This window comes from Moschus berezovskii, chromosome 9 (genome assembly GCF_049115385.1).
Source record: "Moschus berezovskii isolate FMDL1 chromosome 9, NW_MosBer_1.0, whole genome shotgun sequence".
NCBI lineage: Eukaryota > Metazoa > Chordata > Mammalia > Artiodactyla > Moschidae > Moschus > Moschus berezovskii.
The window spans coordinates 94,453,934-94,480,491 of record NC_142468.1 but is presented as its reverse complement, the minus strand read 5'-3'; the positions used below and the strand labels follow the sequence as shown (position 1 = coordinate 94,480,491).

Below are 26,558 nucleotides of genomic sequence, written 5' to 3'. Positions count from 1 at the left end.
GTGGGTACATTTGGCGCAGGGAAGAGTGAGGGACTGGTACAAAAGATCACTGTGGATATGGTGTGAGGCTGGCAAGGAGAGGAAGCACTGATGGAGCCAGGTGACCCTCTGGACACTGTTGCTTGAGTGCAGGTGAATACGGAGAGGAGAGGATGGACTTGTGATCTATTCAGGAAAACCATATAGACCCTGGAACGAATGGGACTCGGGAGTGGACTGAACTAGAGGAAGGGGGTGAGGTGGAACAAAGTGCTGACAACGGTGGTTTCCTTTTTATCTGCTCAGCTCTCTCCTTCACCCATGACACCTCTCTTAGACCCACCAGGAGCCCCTTCTTTGGGGAGGTTCCAATAAACATTCTTCCCACAGTGAGGGGAAGGGGCTGAGGGTATCATGAGTGCCGAGTGGAGGGAACAGTTAGCATCAGGACAGAAGAATCTGAAGAAGGCGATGCGGAACCCAAAGGCAGGAGCTGTAGGCAAGCCAAGCAGGGAGAAGGAGCAAGGTACGGCCTTCCTTGCTGCTCACAGGGGCAGAAGGATCAGGGCTCAGTATGTGTCTGTGCTGCTGCTGACCTTCTCCATTCCATGGCCTGGAGTGGGTTGTTCTCTCCTTTTTCTGACATACTCTCCCTTGACTTCCCCTCTAGGGCTAGGTCCTGAAGCAGACATAGGCCTGGACTTGGGAAACTCGGGGGAACAAGTGTTCAGCCAAGGGCAAGAGCTCCCCTGAGGTCCCGTGACAAGTGCTTGACCAAGGAGGCGATGCCTTCTTTTCTTCAAAGGGGAATTGTGGGTACTTCACCCCGCTCCCACATCCCTTCCCTGGCTATGGCAGGAACGAAGCAGGGTAGGGTTGCCCAGGTAACTCATGTGGGCAACTCTCTTTCTCCTTCGGTCTCAGACAACATACCCAAATCCTGGATGCCCTCCCCAACCACTTCCCAGTGGAGACTGAAGGTCAGAGCCTAGGGGAGTATTCCTTTTCCCAACTCAGTCATCACCATCATGGGCTCTGCCCCTGCACCTCCTATGTGCCAAACTACCAACTTCCCCAACACCTAAGCCAGAAACCTGTCAGTCAGAATTTCCTCCTCGCCCTCATTCCCCATATCCAATGCAACTCTAGTCCAGTCATTCTTCCTCAACATCTCTTGAATCTGTCCATTTCCTTCTGCCCTGATCCAGGTCACCCTCACCCCTTACCTGTATCACTGATCTTCCTGCCTCTAATTTTTCCCTTTCCAATACTTTCTCTGCATAATGACAGTTCATGGGGTCCTTCATAAGACAGATTCTTCCCCAACTTCCCTGGATCTCTGCTGCCTTGGAAATACAACAAACTTCCTCATCATAGTTTTCACCACCTACCCCAATCTGACTTCTTCTGACTTTTCAATTTCATATCCTTCCATTTAAAACACACACACAAAACAAACAAAAAACGTATTACATCTGGGGCATCTATTAAGATCTAGCTTTTGTCACTTTCACCACACCCCTTCAAAGTAGGATCATGAATCCCATTTTACTAACGTGGCTACTGAGACTCAGAGACCTTTAAGTAAATTGTACTGATGAAGCCAGGATCTAAATCCACATGTATCTGACTGGCAGAAATTTGTACTACCCTAACTTTTGAACTGTGGTGTTGGCGAAGACTCTTGAGAGTCCCTTGGACTGCAAGGAGATCCAACAAGTCCATTCTAAAGGAGATCAGTCCTGGGTGTTCATTGGAAGGACTGATGCTAAGGCTGAAACCCCAGTACTTTGGCCACCTCATGCGAAGAGGTGACTCACTGGAAAAGACTCTGATGCTGGGAGGGATTGGGGGCAGGAGGAGAAGGGGGACGACAGAGAATGAGATGGCTGGATGGCATCATCGACTCGATGGACATGGGTTTGGGTGAACTCCGGGAGTTGGTGATGGACAGGGAGGCCTGGCGTGCTGTGATTCATGGGGTCGCAAAGAGTCGGACACGACTGAGCTTCTGAACTGAACTGAGCCCCCTAGGTGCTCAGCTGGTAAAGAATCTGCCTGCAGTGTGGGAGACCTGGGTTTGATCCCTGGGTTGGGAAGATCCCCTGAAGAAGGGAAAGGCTACCCACTCCAGTATTCTGGCCTGGAGAATTCCATGGACTGTATAGTCCATGGGGTCACAAAGAGTCGGACACGACTGAGCGACTTTCACTCACTAGCCCCCTCAATGTCAGGTGCCTACCTGAAAACCCTTACTCTTTCAGACTTGCATCTCCCTCTCCATACCCCAGCCATCTGGAATGTTCAGCCTCTAGCCCTGCCCCTCCCATGATGGCCCAGTGATCCCAGTGCTGCAAGGCCCAGCTCAAACCCTGCCTGTTCCACAAAGCCATCCCTGAGCCAGCCTCTCCAGCTGGAGTCAGCCTCTCCCACAGCACTTCACCTTGCACTCCTCCCCTGGCCCTGGCCCCTGTGTGCCTCATTTGTATTCATGTCTTCAAGAACAGAGTTGAGAAACTCAAGGGAAAATCATGGACTTCAATGTCAGACAGACCTGGGGGCAAATCCCAGCTCAACTACCATGTGATCTCAGAAAAGTGATTTAACCTCCCTCAGCCTCAACTTTCTCATCTGTACTATGGGAACAATGACATTCTCTTATAGAGTGTTCGTAAGGAATTTAGAGACAGTGTATATAAAGTGCCCATAGGAAGGGCCTGGCCCATAGTGGGCTCTTGGGAAATGGTGGCATTATTTTACCCTTTAAGGACAGGGTCCCAGGGTCATTGCTGTCTCCCCTGAAGGGCCCAGCGCAGGGCTCTTCAGAATTCTGGGAGTACTGACAACATGGCTGAGTGGTAGAAAGTCTAGGTGCCCAACCTCTGAGACCTGGACTTTGCCAGGTCCACATGAGATGTTTATGTACCACCTAATGCCCACTCTCCATCAAAGAGTTATGCAGTGGGGGAGGGGGATGGGACATCCTCCAGAGCCCCAACTAGCTCCATCTCCCCAGAAACCCAGCCAGGGAGGCAGCTGCCATGGAAACTGCTGTCGCATGTGCTCATCACTCTAGGCTCCAGAGAGAAATTCTTAGAATCTATTTAAGAACTAATAAAATAATGATGGTCTCGCTCACCCTCACTGCCCCCCACGCCAGGCTTCTCCCCTTCTGCCACACTGCACCCTCCCTTTCCTATGCTCCCTTCCTGACCGCTATCCCCTCAATTCCTTCTCATCTCCACCAGTATTTCTTTCCTTGCCCCTGTGCAGGTCCATCTTACTCTCTTATCATTTCTGCCTTCCTGTGTCTCTTCATCTCTCCCTGTATCTCTGCTCTCCATGGCTCTGTCTCTTGGTCTCTCCTCCACAGTCACAGGTGGCCATGTGCAGGGAGGGGTCCTGTCCTCCCAGTCCCTGGTCCAGGCCAGTCCAGACCTGTCCAGCTTGCCCTGATCTGCTTGGATTGATCTGTCATCCCCTCTAGACGGCAGCCTGAGTCCTGTCGGTGTCTTGGTCCCCACCCACAACCTGGGCCACTGCAGGTGCTCCACCACCAGCGGGTGGGTGTGTCAGAGCGCATAAGAACCTGAGTCCTGGGAGGGAGGGGGATTGTGCTGGTTCAGGTTTGGACTGTTTTCCTTTCTTTTCTTTTTTTTTTTTTTAAAGCCCTCCCCACTCCCCCTCCTCCAAATTTGATCCAAAGGAAATTGCTCAACTGTGACTGCCAGGGCGTTACCATGGTTACTGGGTAGCACTTGTGGCTATGGTAACAGGAAGCTGCCCGTTGTCTCGGCAACAAGCACACTGGTAGAGGATGGAGTGGCCCCTGATTGGTGCAGAAGCATTGCATTTCCTGAGGGGAGGGGGCCAGATCATCACCTTCTCAGGCCAGATGGGCATCAGTACCCCTTCCTCCACGAACAGGAAGGCTGCGGTTCATTCCTCCCAGCACTCAGCTGTCTGCCCCCCAACAATAATTCCTCACGTCCTACGCACCCAGCTCCTGGCAGTTTACAAAGACCTTTTGCGTCCCCATTATCTCATGTGATCCCCACAACACCCATGAGAGGAAGGTGAGATGGGGATTCAATCATGAATTCTCTCAGGGTGGTTGGGGGATGGGAGTGGGTGGGGTGTATATCGAAATCACCTGGGAGTGTTTACCAATGATACAGTTCCCCCAACTTCAGAGTCTGATATGGTTCCCGGGTGATTCATATCTACCCCTGATCAGGGGACCCCTGAATTAGAAGGTGAAATCGGTTGGTGGGGGAGGGGAGGGAGGAAGGAGTCAAGCTGCTTTCCAGGTTTACAGCTTGGATGGCTGGAAGGATCAGGTCTGGGGAAAAAGATGAGCTCTGGTTTGGGTGTGTTCAGTGGAAGGTACCAGAGGACTTTCTAGTCGGGGTGTCCAGCAAGCAGCTGGCCATAAGGGGCTCAAGGTCAGGCAGGAGGTCCAGGCTGGAGACGCAGAGCTCTGAGTCATCCCTGTGGGGACAGTAGCAGAGGCTGTGGGTGTGGACGAGACTCTTCAGAATGAAAGGGAAGAGTGGGGTGAGTGGGGCCGAGGATGGTACCCTGGAGAACTCCAGCATCCTCAGGGGTAGAGGGTGCCCAGGGAGAGGACTGGGAGGGTGAGTGTAGACTATAGTGACATATAAACTTGGGGGAGGTTTTTCTCATTTGACAAGTTGAATCCGAGTGAGGATGGCTTACTCTAAGTCATACAACCACTAAACAGCAGAGTTGGGGGTAGACAACACTAAATCTTGATTCCCAGATTGTTTAAATGACACATAGAAATTATATTCTCAGTCTTAGACACAAAACACAAATCTGCAGTATCAGTTCTACCCTGCTACCCATTTCCTCTCACCCAGAGGAAGTCCAGGAGCCAGAAGGACAGGCCTTACATGGTCTGTGCACAGAGCCCAAGGCAGGAGAACCTCTTTAGCCTCCATATTCCCTCCTCTACTTGCCCTGAGCTTCCTATGGCCTAATCCTCAGGCTTCAGCACCTTCTAAAGTCCTGTGTTTAAGGGAGGAATCTTGGAGAAAATCTATAATTCCTGTGTGAGAGTGGTGGGGTTTAGAGTGGTGGGGTGAAGGTTTAGATCCTGAGAAGTCCAGGGATGGAGAAGCCGGGGCCCTGGGGCCAGGCGGTCGTGCTGATGGGGTGTGTTGGTCCAATGTCTTTCAGATGAATCGTCCTATCCAAGTGAAGCCGGCTGCCAGTGAGGGCCGAGGAGGTAACTTGCCTGCCTGACAAATCTCAGGGTATCATCCATGTTGGGGATGGTGGGCCCACTCCTGAAGTCAGGCTTACCCATGTTTTATTACTAGAGCCCCCTCCCCCAACCTTGGATAAGGGGAACAAGCAGGGAGGGACCAGATTGCTCAGTCCCAGAAACAACTCAGCCATCCCAGATCAGACTGAGGAGGGATGGAGTCCCAGCATTCCCAGACCAGAAGAGGCGGGAGATAGAGGCTGCATGTAGAGGAAGGGAGTTCTTGCCACCTTGCCCCTGGAGAAAGTTCATTCCTGTTTTAACAGGTGAAACTTCCAGATTTGTTTGAAGAACTAGGCTAGAGTAAATTCTCCTTTTCTAGATTCTTCTGATTACAGAAAACCCAGTCCATTCTGGGTTGGTGTCACTCATATTACTTCATTGCCTTAGGAAAAAGATGAGGCTGGTCAGATTTTGCAGGCCGTATTAAGAAATTTGACTCTATGTTGAGGACCATGGAAAGTCTTCAAAAGTGATTTTTTTTTTTAGCTGCACTGTTTCATAGTGCAGAAAACGACTAAAACTCCTTAAGAACAGAGGGTTTGAGAGCCTGTGCTTTTTGACAACCAGCCACCGCGTTATGGCCAGCTTCTAAGCTGGAAAAGCAATACTAGCTTCTGGTGTCAGCTCCTGGTGTCTTTCTTGCCCTTGGTGTTAAATCATTCTAAAATATCTGCCTGTAGCCCTCCCTGACATCTGCCGACTCTCTCTGGTCTCTGATTTCCCGGTCTCTGATTCTCTGCTTCTGGTCAAGATATCCCGCTTTGTCTTGAGAAGCTATTTCCAAGTTTCCTTCCTCCCCCTTCATACACACATCCTCCTTTTCCATCTCATTCTTTCCAGACTGGTTTTTGAGAAGTTTCAGGCTGCATACAAAACCTCTGGTTCACTTGTCCCAAGAATTTCTGCTTCTTGGGAAACTGTTAGGCATCACCGCCAATTTTGGCCATCTTCTCAGCCTTACTCACAAACACTAGACAGTCCCACAGCTAAGAGGCCACCTGAGAGTATTTGAGTAAGATAAGAAGCAGACAGGTTGGACTGTAGTTTGTTCAACCATCCAACCAATGTCTTTTGAGTAACTTACTCCACATTAGGAATGCAAGGCAAACCTGCCTCCTGGCCTCATGGAGCTCTGGAGCTATAAGGGGATATAAACAGTAAAGGAAGCTATTATTCAGGGTGATCAGTGTTTTTCAAGTCCTGGGGGCTGTGGGGACACAAACATGGGGCACCTAACTCAGTCTCGGAGGTCGAGGTGGGCTCCCAGAGGTAACAGTATTTAAGCTGAGACCTCCAGGGGGAACAAGAAGTAGCCAAACAGAAAAAGGAGGCGCAAGGGAACAAGTACGTCAGGCAGACAGAAGCACACGTGCAGGGCTCAGAAGAACACGATGCAACTTGGAGTCTGGTTCAGGAACTGAATCCAGGACACCAGGGAAAAACTTGTTGCTTGGAGCCTAACGCATCTTACCAGGATGAGGGCCACTGCCCAAAGGAGACCTCCACACCAATAATGCTTCTGCTTAGCCTTGTCCAGATGTCTTGGTCATCTGGGCCCCTAGCAGTGGCATCACTGTGAGTTTTATAATTTTCCTCCTCTTTTTTGTACAAGTTTTTCATGTGTAATATCACTGACAAATTCTGTACATATGGCATTTCACCTCTACACCTGTTCAGATTCTGAGCAGCTCGAGAGCAGGAAAAGCAAATGTAGCTGAAAAGAGGTCTGCCTGGCAGTAGGATTCATAATTTTAAAAAGAAAAATAGTGAAAGTTTTAGTGACCCAATCATGTCCAATTTTTTGTGACCCTATGGACTGTAGCCCTCCAGGCTCCTCTGTCCATGGGGATTCTCCAGGCAAGAATACTGGCGTGGGTAGCTATTCCCTTCTCTGGGGGATCATCCCCACCCAGGGGTCAAACTCAGGTCTCCTGCATTGCAGGAGGATTCTTTACCATCTGAGTCACCAGGGAAGCCCTTTAGTAGTCATGTTTAACATAGATATTTCTTGACAAGAGATGGCTTTTAAGGAGCATATATTCCAAAGGCATCTATGGATAATCCTTCTTGCAGTTTTGGATGACCAGATCTCTCAATTCCTTCCTGTTCCCACTCAAAGTCACCAAATGTTCCCTGATACACAGCTGGGAGAGAGGAGGCATATGTATTAAGTATTGCAGAACAGTTGGGTTTTTATAAATATTTTACTTTTCCAGTAAAATTGGAAAAGACCCTGATGCTGGGAAAGATTGAAGGCAGGAGGAGAAGGGGATGACAGAGGATGAGATGGTTGGATGGACATGAGTTTGAGCAGGCTTCAGGAGCTGGTGATGGACAGGGAAGCCTGGCATGCAGCAGTCCATGGGGGTGCAAAGAGTCGGACATGATTTAGCGAGTGAACTGAAACTGAAGTATTTTACTATTAACTGATCTGTTAGATACTAATCAAAATGTGCTCCTTCTCTTCAATGCTATTGTATATCTCTTCAGAAGCTCTCTGCTGAATTTTAACACAAATTAATGCTTTAGAAACACAATTTTAAAAATGGTATTGAATTTGATTTTGAAACATAACATTTGACGCCAATGTAGGACAGCTTGTCCCATTCAAATCTTATCTCTGTGATCCCAAACATTCTATAAACCTTCACAGCTAATGATCATACCTGTCCTGATATAGGTAAGCCTGTGAGCTTGCATATTTTTAAATTATTCCTGAAATTAAATCCTTTGTATACAGATGATTAATGACTTTTATATCTGACAAAAATACTGGTATCAATGCAGACATAATCTAAGGGGTATCAAGGCCAATATAATCCTCCAAAACTTTGTCATTTTTTTTTGGAAGAGATTATTAGCTTTTTCTTCCCATAAAACCGGGATCACTAACTCAAATGCTATAGGAGCCAGGTAAGTAACCCTAAACGGTTGAGACTGTCATGATTTAATTAAATGTTTCCCCTTTAATATATTAAATGTTGGTAGCTAATTCCATTTTTAAAAGTGAACCAGCACTGTGACAGCCTAACCAAACCTATCAAGCTTGCTTCTTTGGCCCAAAGACTTCCATTTTCCCTCTGCCATACAAGAGTATTCTACTATGTACATATGCATGAGCTTTTTGACAAAAATAGTCACTTCACATTCTATCTCTTGAATTTTGATGCCAATACAACACAGTAGTATTACTATTATTTTTAATCAATAGACATGATGATTGTGGTTGAAATAACCTATATTTTACTTTATTTTTTTACAACTTCTATTGCAGGTCTGTTTTATTTTCACTTCCAGCCAATGTTGTAGAAATCAGATTGTTAGCACAGCAGGGGAAAGCCTGAATAGAAGTAGAATTGTTTTCATTGAAAAAAATGTTTAAAGCAAACTAGAAGAAATTAAAATCTATTTTTGCAGTTTAGAAACAGTTGAAAACATGCAAGTATAGTTAACAGTAAGCATGGTAATGTTTAATACAAGCTCAAATCTATTTTAAAGAATCAGGAAACAATGTGATTTTCAAATAGCTAAATAAAACTGCAAACACCAAAAAAAAAAAAACAAACAAACATTTTTCATAATAGCTTGGAAAGATGCAGAGATGTTCTGTCTTCTTTCCACTATAACATTACCTACAACATCATTGTTCTTGAAACTACCCATTTGTTCTGAGACTAAACAGCTCCCTATGAATCTGAATGATCATAAGACTCTCCGTATAACCATGCTCAGACCCGTCTCATGAACATAATTCTGGGGTCCTCTTCTTCCACGGCCATCTCTGGTAGCATTGGTGACACTTGGAGTGCATCCAAGTCTTCATGGACTACATTACAGCTGCGTTTTAAAAAACTTTTTTGGCCACACCCTACAGCATGTGGGACCTTACTTCCCTGACCAGGGATTGAACCCACATCCCCCTTCATTGGAAGGCACAGTCTTTTTTTTTTTAAGTATTTATTTATTTTCGGTTGTGCTGAGTCTTCATCGCTGTTCTGCAGTTGCAGCAAGTGAGGGCCGCTCTCTAGTGCACAGGGTGCAAACAGCTTCTCTTTTTGTGGAGCACATGCTCTAGAGGGCGCAGGCTCAGTAGGTGAGGGCTTAGTTGATCTACAGCATGTGGCAATCTTCCCTGACCAGGGATGAAACCTGTGTCTCCTGCACTGGCAGGCAGATTCTTTACCACTGAGATACCAGGGACATCCCACAATAACTTTTAAATGTATGCCAGCCCTATGTATATGTTTGTACAAATATACAATAGTTTAATGTATGCCAGTTCCCATAAATTCTGCAGCCAAGTTCCACACTATTCATTTATTCCGGAAGAGAAAAATCCATCTCCAGAGGCTGAGATCTTCTCTCTTAAGGGAACTTGAAGGCCCAGGCTTTCTCACTTGCCTCCTGGCTCTCTTGATAAGGATGAAGAAACGGTGGAGTCTCTGTTCTTTCTTGGTCTAAGTCCCTATTTTTCAGGCCTCCTCCTTCACTGTATATTTTTTTAAGCGGGGGTAAATGGGAAATAGATGGGGAAACAGTGGAAACAGGGTCAGACTTTATTTTTTTGGGCTCCAAAATCACTGTGGATGCTGATTGCAGCCAGGAGATTAAAAGACGCTTACTCCTTGGAAGGAAAGTTATGACCAACCTAGATAGCATATTAAAAAGCAGAGACATTACTTTGCCAACCAAGGTCCGTCTAGTCAAGGCTATGGTTTTTCCCGTGGTCATGTATGGATGTGAGAGTTGGACTGTGAAGAAAGCTGATCGCCAAAGAATTGATGCTTTTGAACTGTGGTGCTGCAGAAGACTCTTAAGAGTCCCTTGGACTGCAAGGAGATCCAACCAGTTCATTCTAAAGGAGATCAATTCTGGGTGTTCATTGGAAGGACTGATGCTAAAGCTGAAACTCCTATACTTTGGCCACCTCATGCATCGAGTTGACTCACTGGAAAAGAGTCTGGTGCTAGGAAGAATTGGGGGTGGGAGGAGACGGGGACGACAGAGAATGAGATGGCTGGATGGTATCACCGACTCGATGGACATGAGTGTGAGTGAACTCTGGGAGTTGGTGATGGACAGGGAGGCCTGGCATGCTGTGATTCATAGGGTCGCAAAGAGTTGGACATGACTGAGCGACTGAACTGAACAGAAAAGAGACACATGGAGAAGGCAATGGCAAGCCACTCCAGTACTCTTGCCTAGAAAATCCCATGGATGGAGGAGCCTGGTAGGCTGCAGTCCATGGGGTCACTAAGGGTCGGACACGACTGAGCGACTTCACTTTCACTTTTCACTTTCACACATTGGAGAAGGAAATGGCAACCCACTCCAGTGTTCTTTCCTGGAGAATCCCAGGGACGGGGGAGCCTGGTGGGCTTCCGTCTATGGGGTCACACAGAGTCGGACACGACTGAAGTGACTTAGCAGCTTAGCAGCAGCAAAAGAGACATAACATAATCTTTATTCTTTTTACCACTGTTAAGAATATAATTCAGTACTGTTATAGCAACATTCACTTTGCTGTGCAAAGTCCAGAACTTTTTCATCATATAAAACTCAGACTCTGTTCAGATTAAACAACAAGTTCCATTTCTCCCTCCCTCTAGCCCCTGGCAACCACCATTCTTTCTGCCTCTATGAGTTTTACTAATCTAGATACCTCACATAAGTGAAATCATACAGTATATGTCTTTCTGTGACTGGCTTATATCACCTAGAGTCTTCAATTCTCATCCATGTTGCAGCATGTATCAGAATCTCTTTCCTTTAAAAAACTGAATAATATTCCATTGTGTGTATACACCACATTTTGCTCATCCATTCATTGGTTGATAGACATTTGGGTTGCTTCTACTTTTTGACCATTGTGGATAATGCTACAGTGAACATGAGTGTATAAATACCTCTTTGAGACTCTGCTTTCAATTGTTTGGATATATACCCAGGACTGGTATTGCTAGGTAGTATGGTAATTCTAGTTTTAATTTTTTGAGGAACTGCCACACTGTTTTTCATTATGGCTGTACCCTTTTACATTAGCACACATACATAAACAATAGTTCACAAGGGTCCCAATTTCTCCACATCCTTGCCAACACGCATCTTCTTCCTTTTTTAAATAACACTTATCCTAATGGGTATGAGTTGATATCTCATTGTGGTTTTGATTTGCACTTCCTTAACTATTAGTGGTGTTGGGCATCTTTTCATATACTTGCTAGCCATTGTGTATCTTCTTTGAAGAAATGTCTATTCAGATCCTTTGCTCATTTTTAAAAATTGAATTATTTTGTTACCACTGAATCATAGGAACTCTTTGTATATTCTGGATCTTAAACTCTTATCAGATATACGGTTTGCAAATATTTTCTCCCATTCTGTAGGTTGCCTCTTCACTCTGTGTCTTTTGATGCAGAGTAGTTTTAAAATTTGACATAGTCCAAAATTTCTATTCTTGCTTTTATTGCCTGTGCTTTTGGTGTCATATTCAAGAAATCAATGCCAAATGCAAGGTCATGAAGGTTTCCCCGTTTCTTCCAGGAGCTTTATCATTTTAGCTTTTATGTTTATGTCTTGGATTCATTTTCATTTAATTTTTGTATACAGTGCAAGATAAAGGTTCAACTTCATTCCTTTATATGTAGATGTCCAGTTTTCTCAGCACCATTTGTTGAAAAGACTGGAACTCTAGTCAAAAATCATTTGACCATGTATGTGAGGGCTTATTTCTGGCCTTTCTGTTCCTCTCCATTGTTCTAAATGTCTCTATGCCAGTACCATACTTTGATTACTATAGTTTTGTAATGAGTTTTGAAATCAGGTATTCCGAGACCTCCAACATTCTTTCTCCCCCAAGATTATTTGGCTATTCATGGTATTTTGAGATTCCATATAAATTTTAGGATTGATTTTTCTATTTCTTTAAAAAATGCCATAGGAATTTTGATAGGGATTACATTAAATCTGCAGATTGCTTTGGGTAATACTTACATCTAACAATATTAAGTCTTTCAATTCTCGAACAAAAGATGTCCTCCAGTTTCCTTCAGCAGTGTTTTATAGTTTTCAGGGTACAAGTTCTTTGGCATCTTTGTTTAAATTTATTCCTAAGTATTTTATTTGTTTTGATGCTAAGTGGAATAGTTTTCTCAGTTTTGTTTTCAGATTGTTCATTGCAAGTGTATAGAAGCACAACGGATTTTTTTAAATTTTATTTATTTTTGGCTGCCTTCATTGCTGCACAGGCTATTCTCTAGTTGCAGTGAACGGGGGCTACTCTCTAGTCGTGTGTGGTTTTCTCATTGCAGTGGCTTCACTTGTTGCAGGACACAGGCTCTAGGGTGTGTGGGCTTCAGTAGTTTCGGCATGCGGGCTTAGTAGTTGGGGTTCCTGGGTTCTACAGGACAGGTTCAGTAGTTGTGGAGCAGTTGGGGTGCATGGGCTTAGTCGCTCCATGGCACATGGGATCTTCCTGGACCAGGGATTGAACTTGTGTTTCCTGCACTGGCATGTGTATTCTTCACCACTGAGCCACCAGGGAAGCCCTGATTATTTTGTTGATTTTTTTATAGTGGAACTTTGCTGAATTTGTTTTCTTTTGGAATTAACACCCTCCCTGATACTCATTAGATCTGATCAGAAGACTTTGTTTCCCCTGGATATTTCCTTGACTCATTTCCTAGTCTTCCTTGGCTAGGTCATTATGCTGCAGTCATTACTAAGAACATCAGGGCATCAAAGGCTGCCATCAGCAGGATCTCCTGAGTTGGTAGTTGGATGGAAAGTTGGACTGGTAATTTTAGGATGCATTTGGTGGTTAGTACCCTAATGTTGAAACTTTGTCCCTGCATTGTTTCTACAATCATGATATCTCACCAACATGGAAGTGAGTGGCTGGCTGTGAGGGGCCTAGAAGCCAGAAACTTGGGCACCTCAATAATTCCTTAGGACTAACTTGAGGTGGAGCCTTCTTTCTAGAGCAGTGTTTTGATATCCTTCCTGAAGAAGATGGAGGGACTGACTCTAACTCTGGGCTTTCAACCCCATCATTTGCTACTTCAGAATTCCTGTATGACCAGCTGTACAAGGTAGCTTTATGGAGATGAATCTCTAGGGTCCAAACAACTTGGTTGGGTTCAAAAAGCATTGATAGAAAAGCAAGGAGCACACATTGGTTGCATCATGAAAAGGCAGTTATACTATTCAACTGTGTCTCTTTCCAACTATGTCTCAACTCCACACTGATCCTATCTTCTAATTCCATCCACTCCAGGAAAGTTAGGCCTCCCTGTCCAATATTTCCATCTTTCTACAGACCTGCCCACCACTCATGGCATGCTTTTACTCAGACATTTCTGACCTACCTCTTACAGAATCTTCTTTTTCACCGAAATGGTATAGTTCAACCTAGAGGGTACTGAATTTTCTGGGCTAAGTCTTGTCATCACCGTCTCTCCAGGAGCATGCCTGTCCTCAAAATCTTCAGGGATGTGCATTTGAGGGCTACTCTCAGGGGGCCAGCTTGTAATTCTCTTTGACCAGATCTCTTAAGAAACTTATCCCACCATTTCCAGATCATCTGATGCTAATACGTACTGTGACCCAGATCATTCTCCTGTCAACACCATCAAGGTTCCTAAAAAGGGTCAAAGAGGACACTAGGATTTAAGGTGACACCTGTGCAATGTGCAGCATAGAGACCAGCCCATGGCCCAAACTCATTTCAATTTCAAATTCTGTACAACCCAGTAGCTCAGAACCACAGGGTCAGTGCCCTGTCATGGAAATGGAAAATTTTAATTTGGGAGACTCTCATTGGAAAAGAAGGATCAGAGAATTTCATGGTCTTTGACATGAGCTGTAACTGACCACCACCATCAGAAAAGAGCAACAGGAGTAATAGCAGATGAAGGATTGGACCACCATCCACACAAACCTCTTTTCTGTCCTGGGGGCACCTTCTCAGCCATGACACCTTTCTTCCTAACTAGGGCTAGCTGGATGCTGTTTCATGTGGCATTACAGCTTACCTGGGTGCTATCATCATCTTGCAGATGCTACCCAATGTCACAACTGTACCGCGAGTTAGGACATTATGAAGCCCTGGGACTCTGAAGACCCCAGGATCTTCTCCAGCCCCTCCTGGGCCTCCTGTAGATGCATGGGCATACTTTAGTTCCATAGTTCAGAACAATAATAATCTCAGAGGGTTTGATTCCTTCACCAGATAGGGTCTGTCTTCCAATGTCAAGGCAAAACCACCATCAGATTAGTCAACAGAATCATCAAAGACCATTCCTGTCTTCTCAGGTTCCTGAACAGAATAATCTCAGATCCCTCTTCATATACAATGTGGAATTATATGTTCTGTCTTTTAGGTCAGTGGTTTACAAAGGACTTTCCTTGGAGTCCTTTCTCGGGAGAACCAAGGGAAGATGAAGCAAGAGAAACTCCAGCCCTCCTCCCATTTTTCTGGCTTTACTCCAAACAGTTCTACTTTTCTCTTATATTTTGAGCTTCATCCTGATCTTTTTGTTGATGGATTTCACAGCTTTTTAAAAAGGTTAGGAAATTAGTGATCCATCCCAAGGGCACTCTTCTGTGGCTAACACACCCAGGAGTGAAGTACACTCACTGGTTTGTATTCTTACCGCAGAAGGTTGGTACCTCCACTCGAATTCTGGCCACAAGTACATTATCTATCCCTTCCCCATCAGGATTTCTGGGCAGTAACCCTCTGGACAGAGGGAAGGGTTCTGCTTAAACATATTCTGTCCCATATAAACTGCAGCCCTTGCCCTTCATACAGACACAGCATTGACAGGCAGATGACAGATAACATGGTATTCAGGGCCGCCTAGGCTGAACCCTACACCATCCAGGTGAATATGGACACACACATAATCTCCTTGTCGGAGATTCCCTCCACTGCTAATTTTGATCAATCTGTTCTTCTTTTCCACTGTCACCCACGCTTCAGTCTACAACCTTCGTTTCCTCTGCACTCAGGATCCAAGGATCCCAACAGCCTAGCCAAGCTGGCCAAAGAGAAAGGAGTTTGGGATGGATTTTCTTGGGCTCCAGGATCTCAAAGGTGGAGCCTGAAGCCATATTCCCACCCAGTCCTTCTCTTCCAACTTGTATCACCCTGATGAAGCCCCCTCTCAAATTCAGACTTACCCTGGTACAGAAATGAGAGGGGCTTTGACAGCAGGACCTATGAGCTGGACTCCTGGATAGTGCTCTTGCTGGATGTGTATCTAAGTCCTGCCAGCTCCAGTTCTGCAGCTTTCTTCAAGGGCACAGACCCAGCCTGCAGCCCTTTTCCTGGCATCTCTACCACTCTCATAGGAAGCGAGGACACAGAGGAGGATTCTCAGGTGGCTACTGGATGTTCAGGCAGAAATTTTTCTCCCATAGCATGAACACCAAGGGAGAGATCAAGGCAGGAAAACAGGGGAAGTCAGGGAGGAGGCAGCAGGGTTCAGGGAGGGCCTTGTGGGCTCAGGGAGAAGTAAGGGAAGTAAGGAAAGGGGTCACAGGTTCAGGAAGTGTAGTGGGGAAAATGCCAATGTTGGAGGATTAGGAACCCAAGCTTCCCTTCCTCTTTAGGCCTTTGGGAGGGGCACCCAGGTTGAGTTTGGAGCTGGCAGTGGGGGTTCATCATTCCAGTGATCAAGAGTCTGGGGATGCAGCAGTACAATGAGACAACTGTTTCTGTGCTGTTTTTTGTTTTTTGATCCAGAATTTTCCTTGATTCCAGTCATTGCCAGCAGGCTTCTCCTTAGGGTGTACTTATCTCCTCCAGACCCAGTATGAATACTTGGACTCCTCTAGGACTCTCTCCCTTAATAGGGCTGAAATGGTCCAAAACAGCATTTCCCAAACTCTAAGAACATAAAGGTCAAACAAAAAATGATGCATGTAGGGCTTTATCCAACAAAAAAATATGGACTGACTCACTTCCCACAACAGCAGCCATGAGTCGGAGTTTTTCCAGGACTCGGGTTTTCCTGATGGAAATCATGAGTTCCTTTCCTCCAGATCCATCTGAAGGTCATCCTGCCCCTCAAAGAAACCCAACCTTGTGGGCCCAAAGGGTAGGGCCGTCTCATTTTCCTCCTCTTCTTCCCAGAGCTAGACCGTGGTTAGCTCCCTTCCTAGGCTCCTCTGTTCCTCTGCAGAGTCCAAGAGGACTTAGGGTTCCCAGGTGACTCCTGGATTTGTCCCCAGAGGACCGAAAGCTGTTTGTGGGTATGCTGGGCAAGCAGCAGGGTGAGGAGGACGTCAGACGCCTATTCCAGCCCTTCGGCCACATCGAGGAGTGCACCGTCTTGCGGAGCCCTGATGGCACTAGTAAAGGTGACTTGAGCTGACCCCTGAATTTCCTGATGACCCCTGCCTCACTCTGGACCACAGGACCCTTTGGCCTCTGTGACCTGAGCCACCTCTATCCTGCCCCAGGCTGTGCCTTTGTGAAGTTCGGGAGTCAAGGGGAAGCTCAGGCAGCCATCCAGAGTCTGCACGGCAGCCGGACAATGGCGGTAAGGGCGGGCGCCGGGGCCAGGGCGAGGCCAGTGGGGTGGGGACTGGCTGCTTCTCCCCACAAACCCGGGAAAAGGGCCTGATGATGAGCAAGGCACTGGGCCCAGAGCTGGAGCTGAGGGTTAGACCGGTCTTTGCAGCCTCCTCTGTCTTACCCAGGGCGCCTCGTCCAGCCTCGTGGTCAAGCTGGCAGACACGGACCGCGAGCGCGCACTGCGGCGGATGCAGCAAATGGCGGGCCAGCTGGGCGCCTTCCACCCGGCGCCGCTGCCGCTCGGGGCCTGCGGAGCCTATACCACCGCGGTAGGTGCCTGGTCCTGGAGAACACCGGGCGCAGCGAGTGAGCCAGGCGGGGGCTAGGGAGCCCGAGCAGCTGCCCGCCACTGGGTCCTCCACACTTGTCCTTCTTCCCTCCCAAAGATCCTGCAGCACCAGGCGGCCCTGCTGGCGGCGGCGCAGGGCCCGGGCCTCGGCCCAGTGGCGGCAGTGGCTGCACAGATGCAGCACGTGGCGGCCTTCAGCCTGGTAGCAGCGCCGCTCTTGCCCGCGGCAGGTACTGCGCGCAGCGGGCGGGGCTGGGGCGGGGCTGGGGCCAGGGCGGAGCGAGCGTAGGGCGGTGACCAGACTTTCCCACCTCCTCGCCACCTGCAGCCAACTCCCCGCCCGGCGGAGGCCCGGGCACGCTTCCGGGTCTCCCGGCGCCCATCGGCGTCAATGGATTCGGTCCCCTGACTCCCCAGACCAACGGGCAACCAGGCTCGGACAGTCTCTACAATAACGGGCTCTCTCCTTACCCAGGTGGGCCCCCCATTCCGCCCAAATCTCCCCCCAAACGGAGTGGGGAGCGGGGAGTGGGGGCTGGGGGATGGTGGTGGCAAGGCCTGGCCTCCCTAAGAGACTCCTCCTTCCCGCTGCCTCTCATCGCCTCCCTCCACACTCCCTGAATTCTCACCTGGCCCTGCCTGTCAGCCCACCTTCATTTTGGGTCTTGCACCCCTCTCTCCCCAGCCCAGAGTCCCGGCGTGGCTGACCCCCTGCAGCAGGCCTATGCTGGGATGCACCACTACGCAGGTTTCACTTGGCGCTACGCGGCCTGGGAGGTTTGAAGGGCCCCAGAAAGTAACAGGGAGATTTGTGGGGTGCGGGGGAGGGGGGAGGTTATGCTCTGTTCTGAGGAGTCGACCCTCCATTCCCTCACCCTTGGAGCCAGAACGACCTTTCTAGGGGTGGACCGGTTGAATTGGTCAAAAGTGGCCAAGCAGATGGGGTCCTGCTTGGGGGATGGCTCCTGGGGGTCACTGCCCGCTCCCACCTCTGTCTCCAGCAGCCTATCCGTCGGCCTATGCCCCAGTGAGCACAACTTTTCCCCAGCAGCCTTCAGCCTTGCCCCAGCAGCAAAGAGAAGGTGAGGGACAGCGGTCTGGAGATCAGGGCCTGGTGGGGCTGGACTTAGGACTCCTCCCCTGAACCAGCCTGCCGCTGTTCCTCCAGGCCCCGAAGGCTGTAACCTCTTCATCTATCACCTGCCTCAGGAGTTTGGTGATGCAGAACTCATCCAGACATTCCTGCCCTTTGGAGCCGTTGTCTCTGCCAAAGTCTTTGTGGATCGTGCCACAAACCAGAGCAAGTGTTTTGGTGAGTTGAGCCCCATCCGTGGACCTCTCCCTCTCCTAATTACGAGGCTCCCTACAAACTCTAAGTTTGCGCCTCCAGAAGTCAATGATTCCTAGAAACTGAGTGTATAGCACTCAGCAGGGTCCCAGACCAGGAACAAGTCTATATCAGGTTCAGCTGGGACGGTCAGGTGTCTGTTAGATCTTCAACCAGGTTAGGCTTCAGAATCTGGCCAGGGCAAGTGGATAGGGGTGTCTGGAGTCAGAGATCCCCTCCAACTGCAACTGCAATTCGGAGGATCAGAATGGGAGCTGTGGAGGGAAAACGCTTTTTCCATGCCAGGAAAAAACAGAGAAACACCTGCCACCTGACACACACACTCAGAATTACCTCCTGTCCTTCCAAGAATCACAGGAAATTCAGGTCACTTGTCCATGTCTGTATGAGCCTGTGTCCGTGTGTGTGTGTGCACATGCAAACATGGAGGAGTACATGATTGATGGAATTGGCCTAAGCGGGGTGAGGAGAAGAGGCTAGGCAGAGTTCCCAGCTAACCTCTCTGCACATACCCTCCAGGGTTTGTTAGCTTTGACAATCCAACCAGTGCCCAGACAGCTATTCAGGCCATGAATGGCTTTCAGATTGGCATGAAGAGGCTCAAGGTTCAGCTGAAGAGGCCCAAGGATGCTAACCGGCCTTACTGATCTGCTCTTACTGACCAACCATGAAAGGTGAGTCCTTCGTGGACCCCAGGCAGATGCATCCTGAGTGCATCCTGAGTACAAAAGGAATGCTTTGCTCTTCCTTTTGGGATGTTGAGGGCCCTCACCTCTGAAAATCTGGGTGAGAAGAGCCAGGAGTTAGGAGGAATCCTCAGTTTGGGGCTGTTTTTTTCCTTCCATCTATGCACTGAGATAAATTTGACATCATTCCTGTCCCCACAGCCTGGGAGAGACAATTACAGTAAGATCCAACCAGCTTGTTCCATGCCAGAGATAGTCATGGGGACCTGTGTAGGGAGGGCAGAGAGGTGGAGAATGAGACAAGAAAAGAAGGTTTGTGTCAGCTCGTGAAGAGTCTTAAAGACCATGAGTTTGGAATTTATCCTGAAGATGGTAGAGAATCACCGAAGAGTTTAAGCAAAGAAAGGACAGGATGTCAGGGCTGGGATGATGGCAGTGAACATGGAGATGAGGAGAGAAGCACATACCCTGAAGATTTACGGGGCCTGGTGGTGATGGGGGGAAGGTGACAAGCTCTCTCAGATTTCTGGCAAAGCCAGCTGCCTGTGACTTTTAGGGATTTGCTGTCTCAGAAGGTTCACAAGGCCCTCCTTCAATTGAACTGTCCTCCAGGGAGCCCTCGGGAGGGGGTGCTGGCTCATGGTGATCTGCCCAGTACCCAGAGTCTGGCTCCAGGGTCCAGCCACTCACCTGAGATGTCACAGATGGGGCAAGTTGCTCTTTCTGTCTTGCTCTCCAGAGTGACATTTTTCTTTTTCTCCTTTCTTTCTCCTTATCAATTAATACCCAACACTGGAAACTGAAGAGTGAGAAGAAAGGAAAAGAGAAGCACAGAAATGCTTGAGCAGCCCTTCTTGAAGGAGCAGCCGCAGATGGAGGCGGACCCTAGGCCAACGCCTGGGCTCAGGCCGCTTTAAGGATTGTTTTCATCAAGTGGGTTGTTCTGTACCTGTGATGCAGAGCTCAGACTGGCAAGGCAGCTGGGGCTGGCTGAGTGACTGTCTAGGGAGGGGATCCAGCAGATGGCCTAGGGGGTGCCAAGGGCTTCTCCAAAGGGAAGCCCAGATCTACTTCTTTCAAAATCATATCATTCCTTAGAGTTTAGGGACCAAAGGACTATTGCTTTTTTAAGAATATATATATATATATAAAAATTAAAACAAAGAAAAAAACAAAAAAAAAAAAGTCACAAGAGAAACAAAAGAAACGGTATAGAGTCTAATAAAAGCTGCCTTTAAATATCCCTAGGAGACAGGGTGAAGAAGACCCTTGAAGGCCCCAGCCTAGGCAGAGGAAGGCTGTGGAAAGATTATTCTGTGTCTCATTCCCTCTTAACCTCCCAACCCCACCCCAACACCTTTTAAAATAATTAAGGACTTGAGGTCTGTGTTCCTAAGCAGGTAACAAGAGAGTTATAGAAGGCAGTGAGCCCACAGCCCCCAAACTCAGAGAGCATCCCTGAACAAGCCTTGATGAGGAGCTTTGGCCTGCCCTGGTCCTTGCCACCCTGAAAGGCCTCTTAAGCTAGCAGGAGTGGGAACCTGCCTTTCCTTCTTGATAGCCTTTCCCGTGGAGCCTCTGCTTCCCCAGTTAGGATGAAAGGGAGTTTGGACCACCCCAGTCTTTCCCTTCCCTGTCCAGATAGACAGAGGCCCTGCCTTTGGCTGAGGTGAGACACCTCCTGTTTCCCCTCACCTTGAGCCAGCCCCAGTGTCCCCTTGTTCCAGACCACCTTCTGTCTCTAAGTCTACCCACCTGTAAAGTAGATTCAGGATATATATAGAGGGCTGTGACTACAGACTTGGAAGATTCGCTACTGTATATACTGCCATTGAGAGAAGGGGATAATTTTCAATATTGTAGAAGCTTCAGAATTTAGAGGTCCCTCTTTACCCAGGACCTGGGAGGGAAGTAGATGTTTTGCCAAAATACTTCTTCATTCCTTTAAAAACTACATCTTTCCTATGCAAGAGTGTCTCACATGTGCTTATCCGAGGTGCTTCTAGATGGTGAGCAGTGTTCAGCTTAGAAGTGGTGTGTGCTCTGTCTGTCTGTCTTTGTCTGTCTGTGTATCCAGTGGGTGCCATATAAAGCTGATCGATGGTGGTGCTTCCTGCCTGCTTCTGTGAGATGGGCAAAAGTTTCGGCTTAGAACACCATGACTCACCTTGCCTTGGTCAGCCTTTCCTGGGCCCATAGGGCCTTGCACATACTGTTCCTAGGAGGATAATCTTTGCTCCGCCCCACACACCTGGATCAGACTAGTCTGGGGCCCCAGCTGTGTGGTGGGCACTCTGGTCCCCAGATGTTACTGAGGCTGGAGGCCTCTAATCTGATGTCAAATCAGACAATGAAGGACATGGCGGGGGGAGAGTTCCTCCTTCATAAGAGTTTCTAAGAAAACTTGTTCCCACCTGTTCCTTTGTCTTTGACTCGTTTTTGGAGGGAATGGGATGAAAACTAACGTTACCAGTTAAGATGCCATCAGTTTAGTTCAGTCGCTCAGTCGTGTCCGACTCTTTGCGACCCCATGAATCACAGCACGCCAGGCCTCCCTGTCCATCATCAACTCCCGGAGTTCACTCAAACTCATGTCCATCGAGTCAGTGATGCCATCCAGCCATCTCACTCTCTGTCGTCTCCTTCTCCCACCCCCAATCTTTCCCAGCATCAGAGTCTTTTCCAGTGAGTCAACTCTTCGCATGAGGTGGCCAAAGTATTGGAGTTTCAGCTTTAGCATCAGTCCCTCCAGTGAACACCCAGGATTGATCTCCTTTAGAATGAACTGGTTGGATCTCCTTTCAGTCCAAGGGAATCTCAAGAGTCTTCTCCAACACCACAGTTCAAAAGCCATATATGCCAACAAATAATTTCCAGCTGAGAGAGGATCTAGTGTCAGGGGCATCTGTACACCAGCACAATGCTAACACACAGACTAAGCACCCTGGACACAGATGGGAATATGTAACCTCTACACATACAAACAGCTATTCACATGGTGACATAGGGACCCCTCACTGCTAGGTGCTAAGCACTGTGCTAGGAGGGATGGTTTCGGGATGATCCAAGAGCATTACATTTATTGTGCACTTTATTTCTGTTATTACTACATCAACTTCACCTCAGATCATCAGGCATTAGATCCCGGAGGTTGGAGAACTCTGCTTTAGTTAAAAAACGTGCTGATCCCTCTAAGCTCATGGAAGACTTATATAATGTCTAATGAGTTTAAACAACTATGGTGTTTGTTTCTCTGTTGTATGTGCATGTGTAAGTCCAAATACTTTCAGTTGCAAGTGTCAGAAACCCAACTCAAACAAGCCAACAGGAAACTAGTTGGCTTACAAAATTGATAAATCAAAGGATGTACCTGCCTTTAGGTATGGCTGGATCTGGATTTAGGAGTTCAAACGATGATGTCTCCATCTCTTGACTCTGCTTCCTTCTATTTTTTGGCCTCACCAGTTCTAGCTCTAAAGACCTTGGGAGAACTTTGGCCAGAATGGACATGTGCCCACATCCAGGGTGGAAGAGTATGCCACCATAACTGACAACTTCACCAGGACTGTGTGGAAGGGTGAAATGGCTCTTCAGAAGAAGAGAAGATGGGCAGATTAGCAAGGTGCATCCACAATATTCCAAAATCCACCTATATACTCTTCTTGACAAACATACAGTGTCAAAAATATGCCTGCCTAATGATATATCATTAGGTATTCTTAGGCCTAATGAAAAACTGCACTCACCCACTTCTCAATGGGAGGCAAAACCAAATCATGCCCAGTTGCTTTATTGAGCCCTCAGTGCAGGGTCCCTTTGTGATGTGCAGCTATTGATTAGGTCTGGATATAACGCCTTGTGATTTTGCAACCTGTGGCTTAAAGATAAATGTAGCTACCTCTGCATAACCAATATGAAATAGTAGAGGGAAATAGGATAACCATTAAAAAAAATTCAATTTGGAATAGAAGAGAAAACAATGGTCACTAATCCACAGCATATAGCAGATCCATCCTTCTGGACAGTGGAGTGAGTTTCTTGGTCAATGAAACTAATTATTCTAGGTCCTTTCTTACTGGAAAGTATCTTCTGTATCCATTGTCTTTTATGGACATCCTCAAGAAGATGCCCCTTCTGGAACTGAAGCGTCCCTCCCTTTGGACATGGTGAGTGTGTGCATGTTCAGTTGCTCAGTCGTGTCCTATATAATTTTGTGACCCCATGGACTGTAGCCCACCAGGCTCCTCTGTCCATGGGATTTCCCAGGCAAACACTGGAGTGGATTGTCATTTCCTCCTCCAGGGAATCTTCTTGACTCCAGGATTAAACCTGTGTCTCCTGCATTGCAGGCAGATTTTTTTTTACTGCTTGAGCCATCAGGAAAGCCCCCTTGGGACATGGGTTTGGGCCTAAACATTGTCTTAGAGATTATGTCTTCCCAGATCCCTGACTGTCAAGTGAGAAGTCTCTGCACAATTCCTTTCAAACCGATTTGATCTGATTCCTGGTTGCTCTCTGTGAGCTAGTAACCATCATCAAGAGTCTTGCTGAGTCCTGTCCTTGAGTCTGGATCTGACCCTTGTGGTTTCTCTTAGCAACAGGTCACATTTGGCCCATTCCCCTCCCGCTCAGCTTCATGGCTTCCAAAGTGGATTGTCTGTGATAATGTCAACCTTAACCTCAGTGCCTCCAGAAATAATATATATAGATATATATTACCTATATATGTAATATATTAAATATAACACTTGGCTGGCTTATGATCCAATAACCCTGACTCAGTTCAGTTCAGTCGCTCAGTCGTGTCTGACTCTTTGAGACCCCATGAACCACAGCACGCCAGGCCTCCCTGTCCATCACCAACTCCCGGAGTTTACCCAGACTCATGTCCGTTGAGTCGGTGATGCCATCCAACCATCTCATCCTCTGTTGTCCCCTTCTCCTCCTGCCCCCAATCCCTCCCAGCATCAGGGTCTTTTCAAATGAGTCAGCTCTTCACATCAGGTGGCCAAAGTATTGGAGTTTCAGCTTCAACATCTGTCCCAGGACTGATCTCCTTTAGGATGGAATAGTTGGATCTCAAGAGTCTTCTCCAACACCACAATTCAAAAGCATCAATTCTTCAGCACTCAGCTTTCTTTATAGTCCAACTCTCACATCCGTACATGACCACAGGAAAAACCATAGCCTTGATTAGATGGACCTTTGTTGACAAAGTAATGTCTCTGCTTTTTAACATGTTGTCTAGGTTGGTCATAACTTTCCTTCCAAGGAGTGAGCGTCTTTTAATTTCATGGCTACAATCACCATCTGCAGTGATTTTGGAGCCCCCAAAATTAAGTCAGCCACTGTTTCCACTGTTTCCCCATCTATTTGCCATGAAGTGATGGAACCGGATGCCATGATCTTAGTTTTCTGAATGTTGAGCTTTATAGTCAAAAATCCCTCAGCAGTACTGGCCTCAGCCCCAAGGCGCTATTCAGGACAGGAGTAAGGCAACCACAGAAGCACTGGTTCTGGCCAATCATCAGGTTGCTCAGCGCCTTTCCCTCTGGCCATGGTCCAGATTACACTAAGGCCACATCACCAAAACCTTCCTGAGGGGAGTCTGACAGTGGACATTGAACTGGGGGGACCCTCTGAGAACCTGTATAACTTGGGCACTGTGGGCAGAGTCTTCAGCCTTCAAAAGGGCTCCTGGAATTTCTCTCTCTCTGGATGCAACCTGGGTGTCTTGGATATAGATATATAGAGAAAAAACCTTTGGTCTAAGATAGGACTGACAACCTCTGACCTCAGAAGCAGCTCTGGATTTGCTGTGTGCTCTGACCTGGGGTCTCACCTCTGCCTCAACTGGAGCAGAACATGCATGTGATACCTTCCAAAAGAGGATACAAAGGTCAGGGAGATCTCAGAATCTCTTTATCTTTTCTAGCTTGGGTTCTATCTTTGGGCAGTCACTGTCCTGACTATACCTGCCTGTACTGTGACACAGCCAAATGCAGCAGGGATTCAGAGGCTGTTTGGGGCCTCAAGGCCTCCCTTGCTTCCTGGTGGCTCAGTGGTAAATAATCTGCCCACAGTGCAGGAGACTCAGGGGATGCGGGTTCGATCCCTGGGTTGGGAAGATCACCTGGAAGAGGAAATGGCAATCCACTCCAGTATTCTTTCCTGGAAAGTCCCAAGGACAGAGGATCCTGGTGGGCTACAGCCCATAGGGTCACAAAGGCTAAAGACTTAGTCGGACATGACTAAGCACACATGCATCCACGCTGGACCTCCCTCAGCCAATATATTTGCATAAGCATGTTACACAGCCCTGTGTAACCCATGAAGGAAGGCACCTCATGGGCTCAGGAAGCTCAAAGCCAATGCACACTCTACAACCACCCTTGGAGCTTGAGTCATGTGGGGTCCACAAAGAGCTGACCAAGTCTGTGCCCAGTGAAAACTCAGAAAGGGTAGAGACTACAACTCTTTTTTTTCCCCAGTCCTGGCTTCAGGAACTGCCCTCACAGTAGTGCAGTCTGGGCTAATGGGCCTTTGATTGGCCACCTATAGAGGGAACTTTAACTTCCAGGCTCTAGCCTCCTGCCCCCTAGTGGCCTAAGAGAACAGAGACCTAGAAGGCACAGCAAACTGCAAGCCTAGGTTTGATTCTTCCCAAGGTCTTAGGTGCCCAGAAGACTATGTTCAGTTCAGTTCAATTCAGTTCAGTCGCTCAGTTGTGTCCGACTCTCCGCGATCCCATGAATCACAGCACGCCTATGTAGGGAACCACAAAAGAAGCCTGAGAAATTGGCCTCAGCTTCTCCTAGGGAGTAAGCCAGAAATGGCCTGACCCAGCACTCTTGGCACTGGGACCCTGACAAGAATCCAGAGATCTGGGCTGGATTTCCTGCAAATGAGCTGGAACTCCAATACTTTGGCCACCTGATGATGGCCAAATGAGCTGACTCATTTGAAAAGACCCTGATGTGGGAAAGACTGAAGGTGAGAGGAGAAGTGGATGGCAGAGGATTAGATGGTTGGATGACATCACCAAGTCAACGGGCATGAGTTTGGGTAAACTCCGGGAGTTGGTGATGGACAGGGAGGCCTGGTGTGCTGCAGTCCATGGGGTCGCAAAGAGTCGGACACGACTGAGCGACTGAACTGAACTGAGCTGGAAAAATCAGTTGTGCCCTCAGGACATTCTTGCTACCCCAAACAGTGTTGGGATGGAGGCTTTGATTGTGGCTCCATATCTTAACCCAAGTGTTCTAGAAAGCAGAGTCTGAGGCTCACATTTTGGAGAGATGGAAACCCAGGATGGTGAGAAGGGAGAAGAGATGTGCGGTGAGGAAAGATGTGAAGCAATGCAAGACAGTGTGTCCCTGTGG

At 47.7% G+C, this 26,558-nt stretch overlaps 1 protein-coding gene across 1 annotated transcript in view; it reads left to right on the top strand.

Annotated features, from left to right (window-relative positions):
* Nucleotides 1–21,593, top strand: part of CELF6 (CUGBP Elav-like family member 6) — a 31,056-nt gene extending 9,463 nt beyond the window's left edge. Inside the window, exons 3-13 of the mRNA XM_055436741.2 lie at nucleotides 5,182–5,230; nucleotides 16,508–16,636; nucleotides 16,739–16,818; nucleotides 16,979–17,122; nucleotides 17,240–17,372; nucleotides 17,471–17,617; nucleotides 17,828–17,890; nucleotides 18,144–18,224; nucleotides 18,311–18,454; nucleotides 19,010–19,164; nucleotides 19,982–21,593. Of these exons, the coding sequence (XP_055292716.1) occupies nucleotides 5,182–5,230; nucleotides 16,508–16,636; nucleotides 16,739–16,818; nucleotides 16,979–17,122; nucleotides 17,240–17,372; nucleotides 17,471–17,617; nucleotides 17,828–17,890; nucleotides 18,144–18,224; nucleotides 18,311–18,454; nucleotides 19,010–19,137 (1,098 nt within the window). The 3' untranslated portion in view covers nucleotides 19,138–19,164; nucleotides 19,982–21,593. The remainder of the gene's footprint in view (nucleotides 1–5,181; nucleotides 5,231–16,507; nucleotides 16,637–16,738; nucleotides 16,819–16,978; nucleotides 17,123–17,239; nucleotides 17,373–17,470; nucleotides 17,618–17,827; nucleotides 17,891–18,143; nucleotides 18,225–18,310; nucleotides 18,455–19,009; nucleotides 19,165–19,981) is intronic.
* The last annotated feature ends 4,965 nt before the right edge of the window (nucleotides 21,594–26,558 follow it).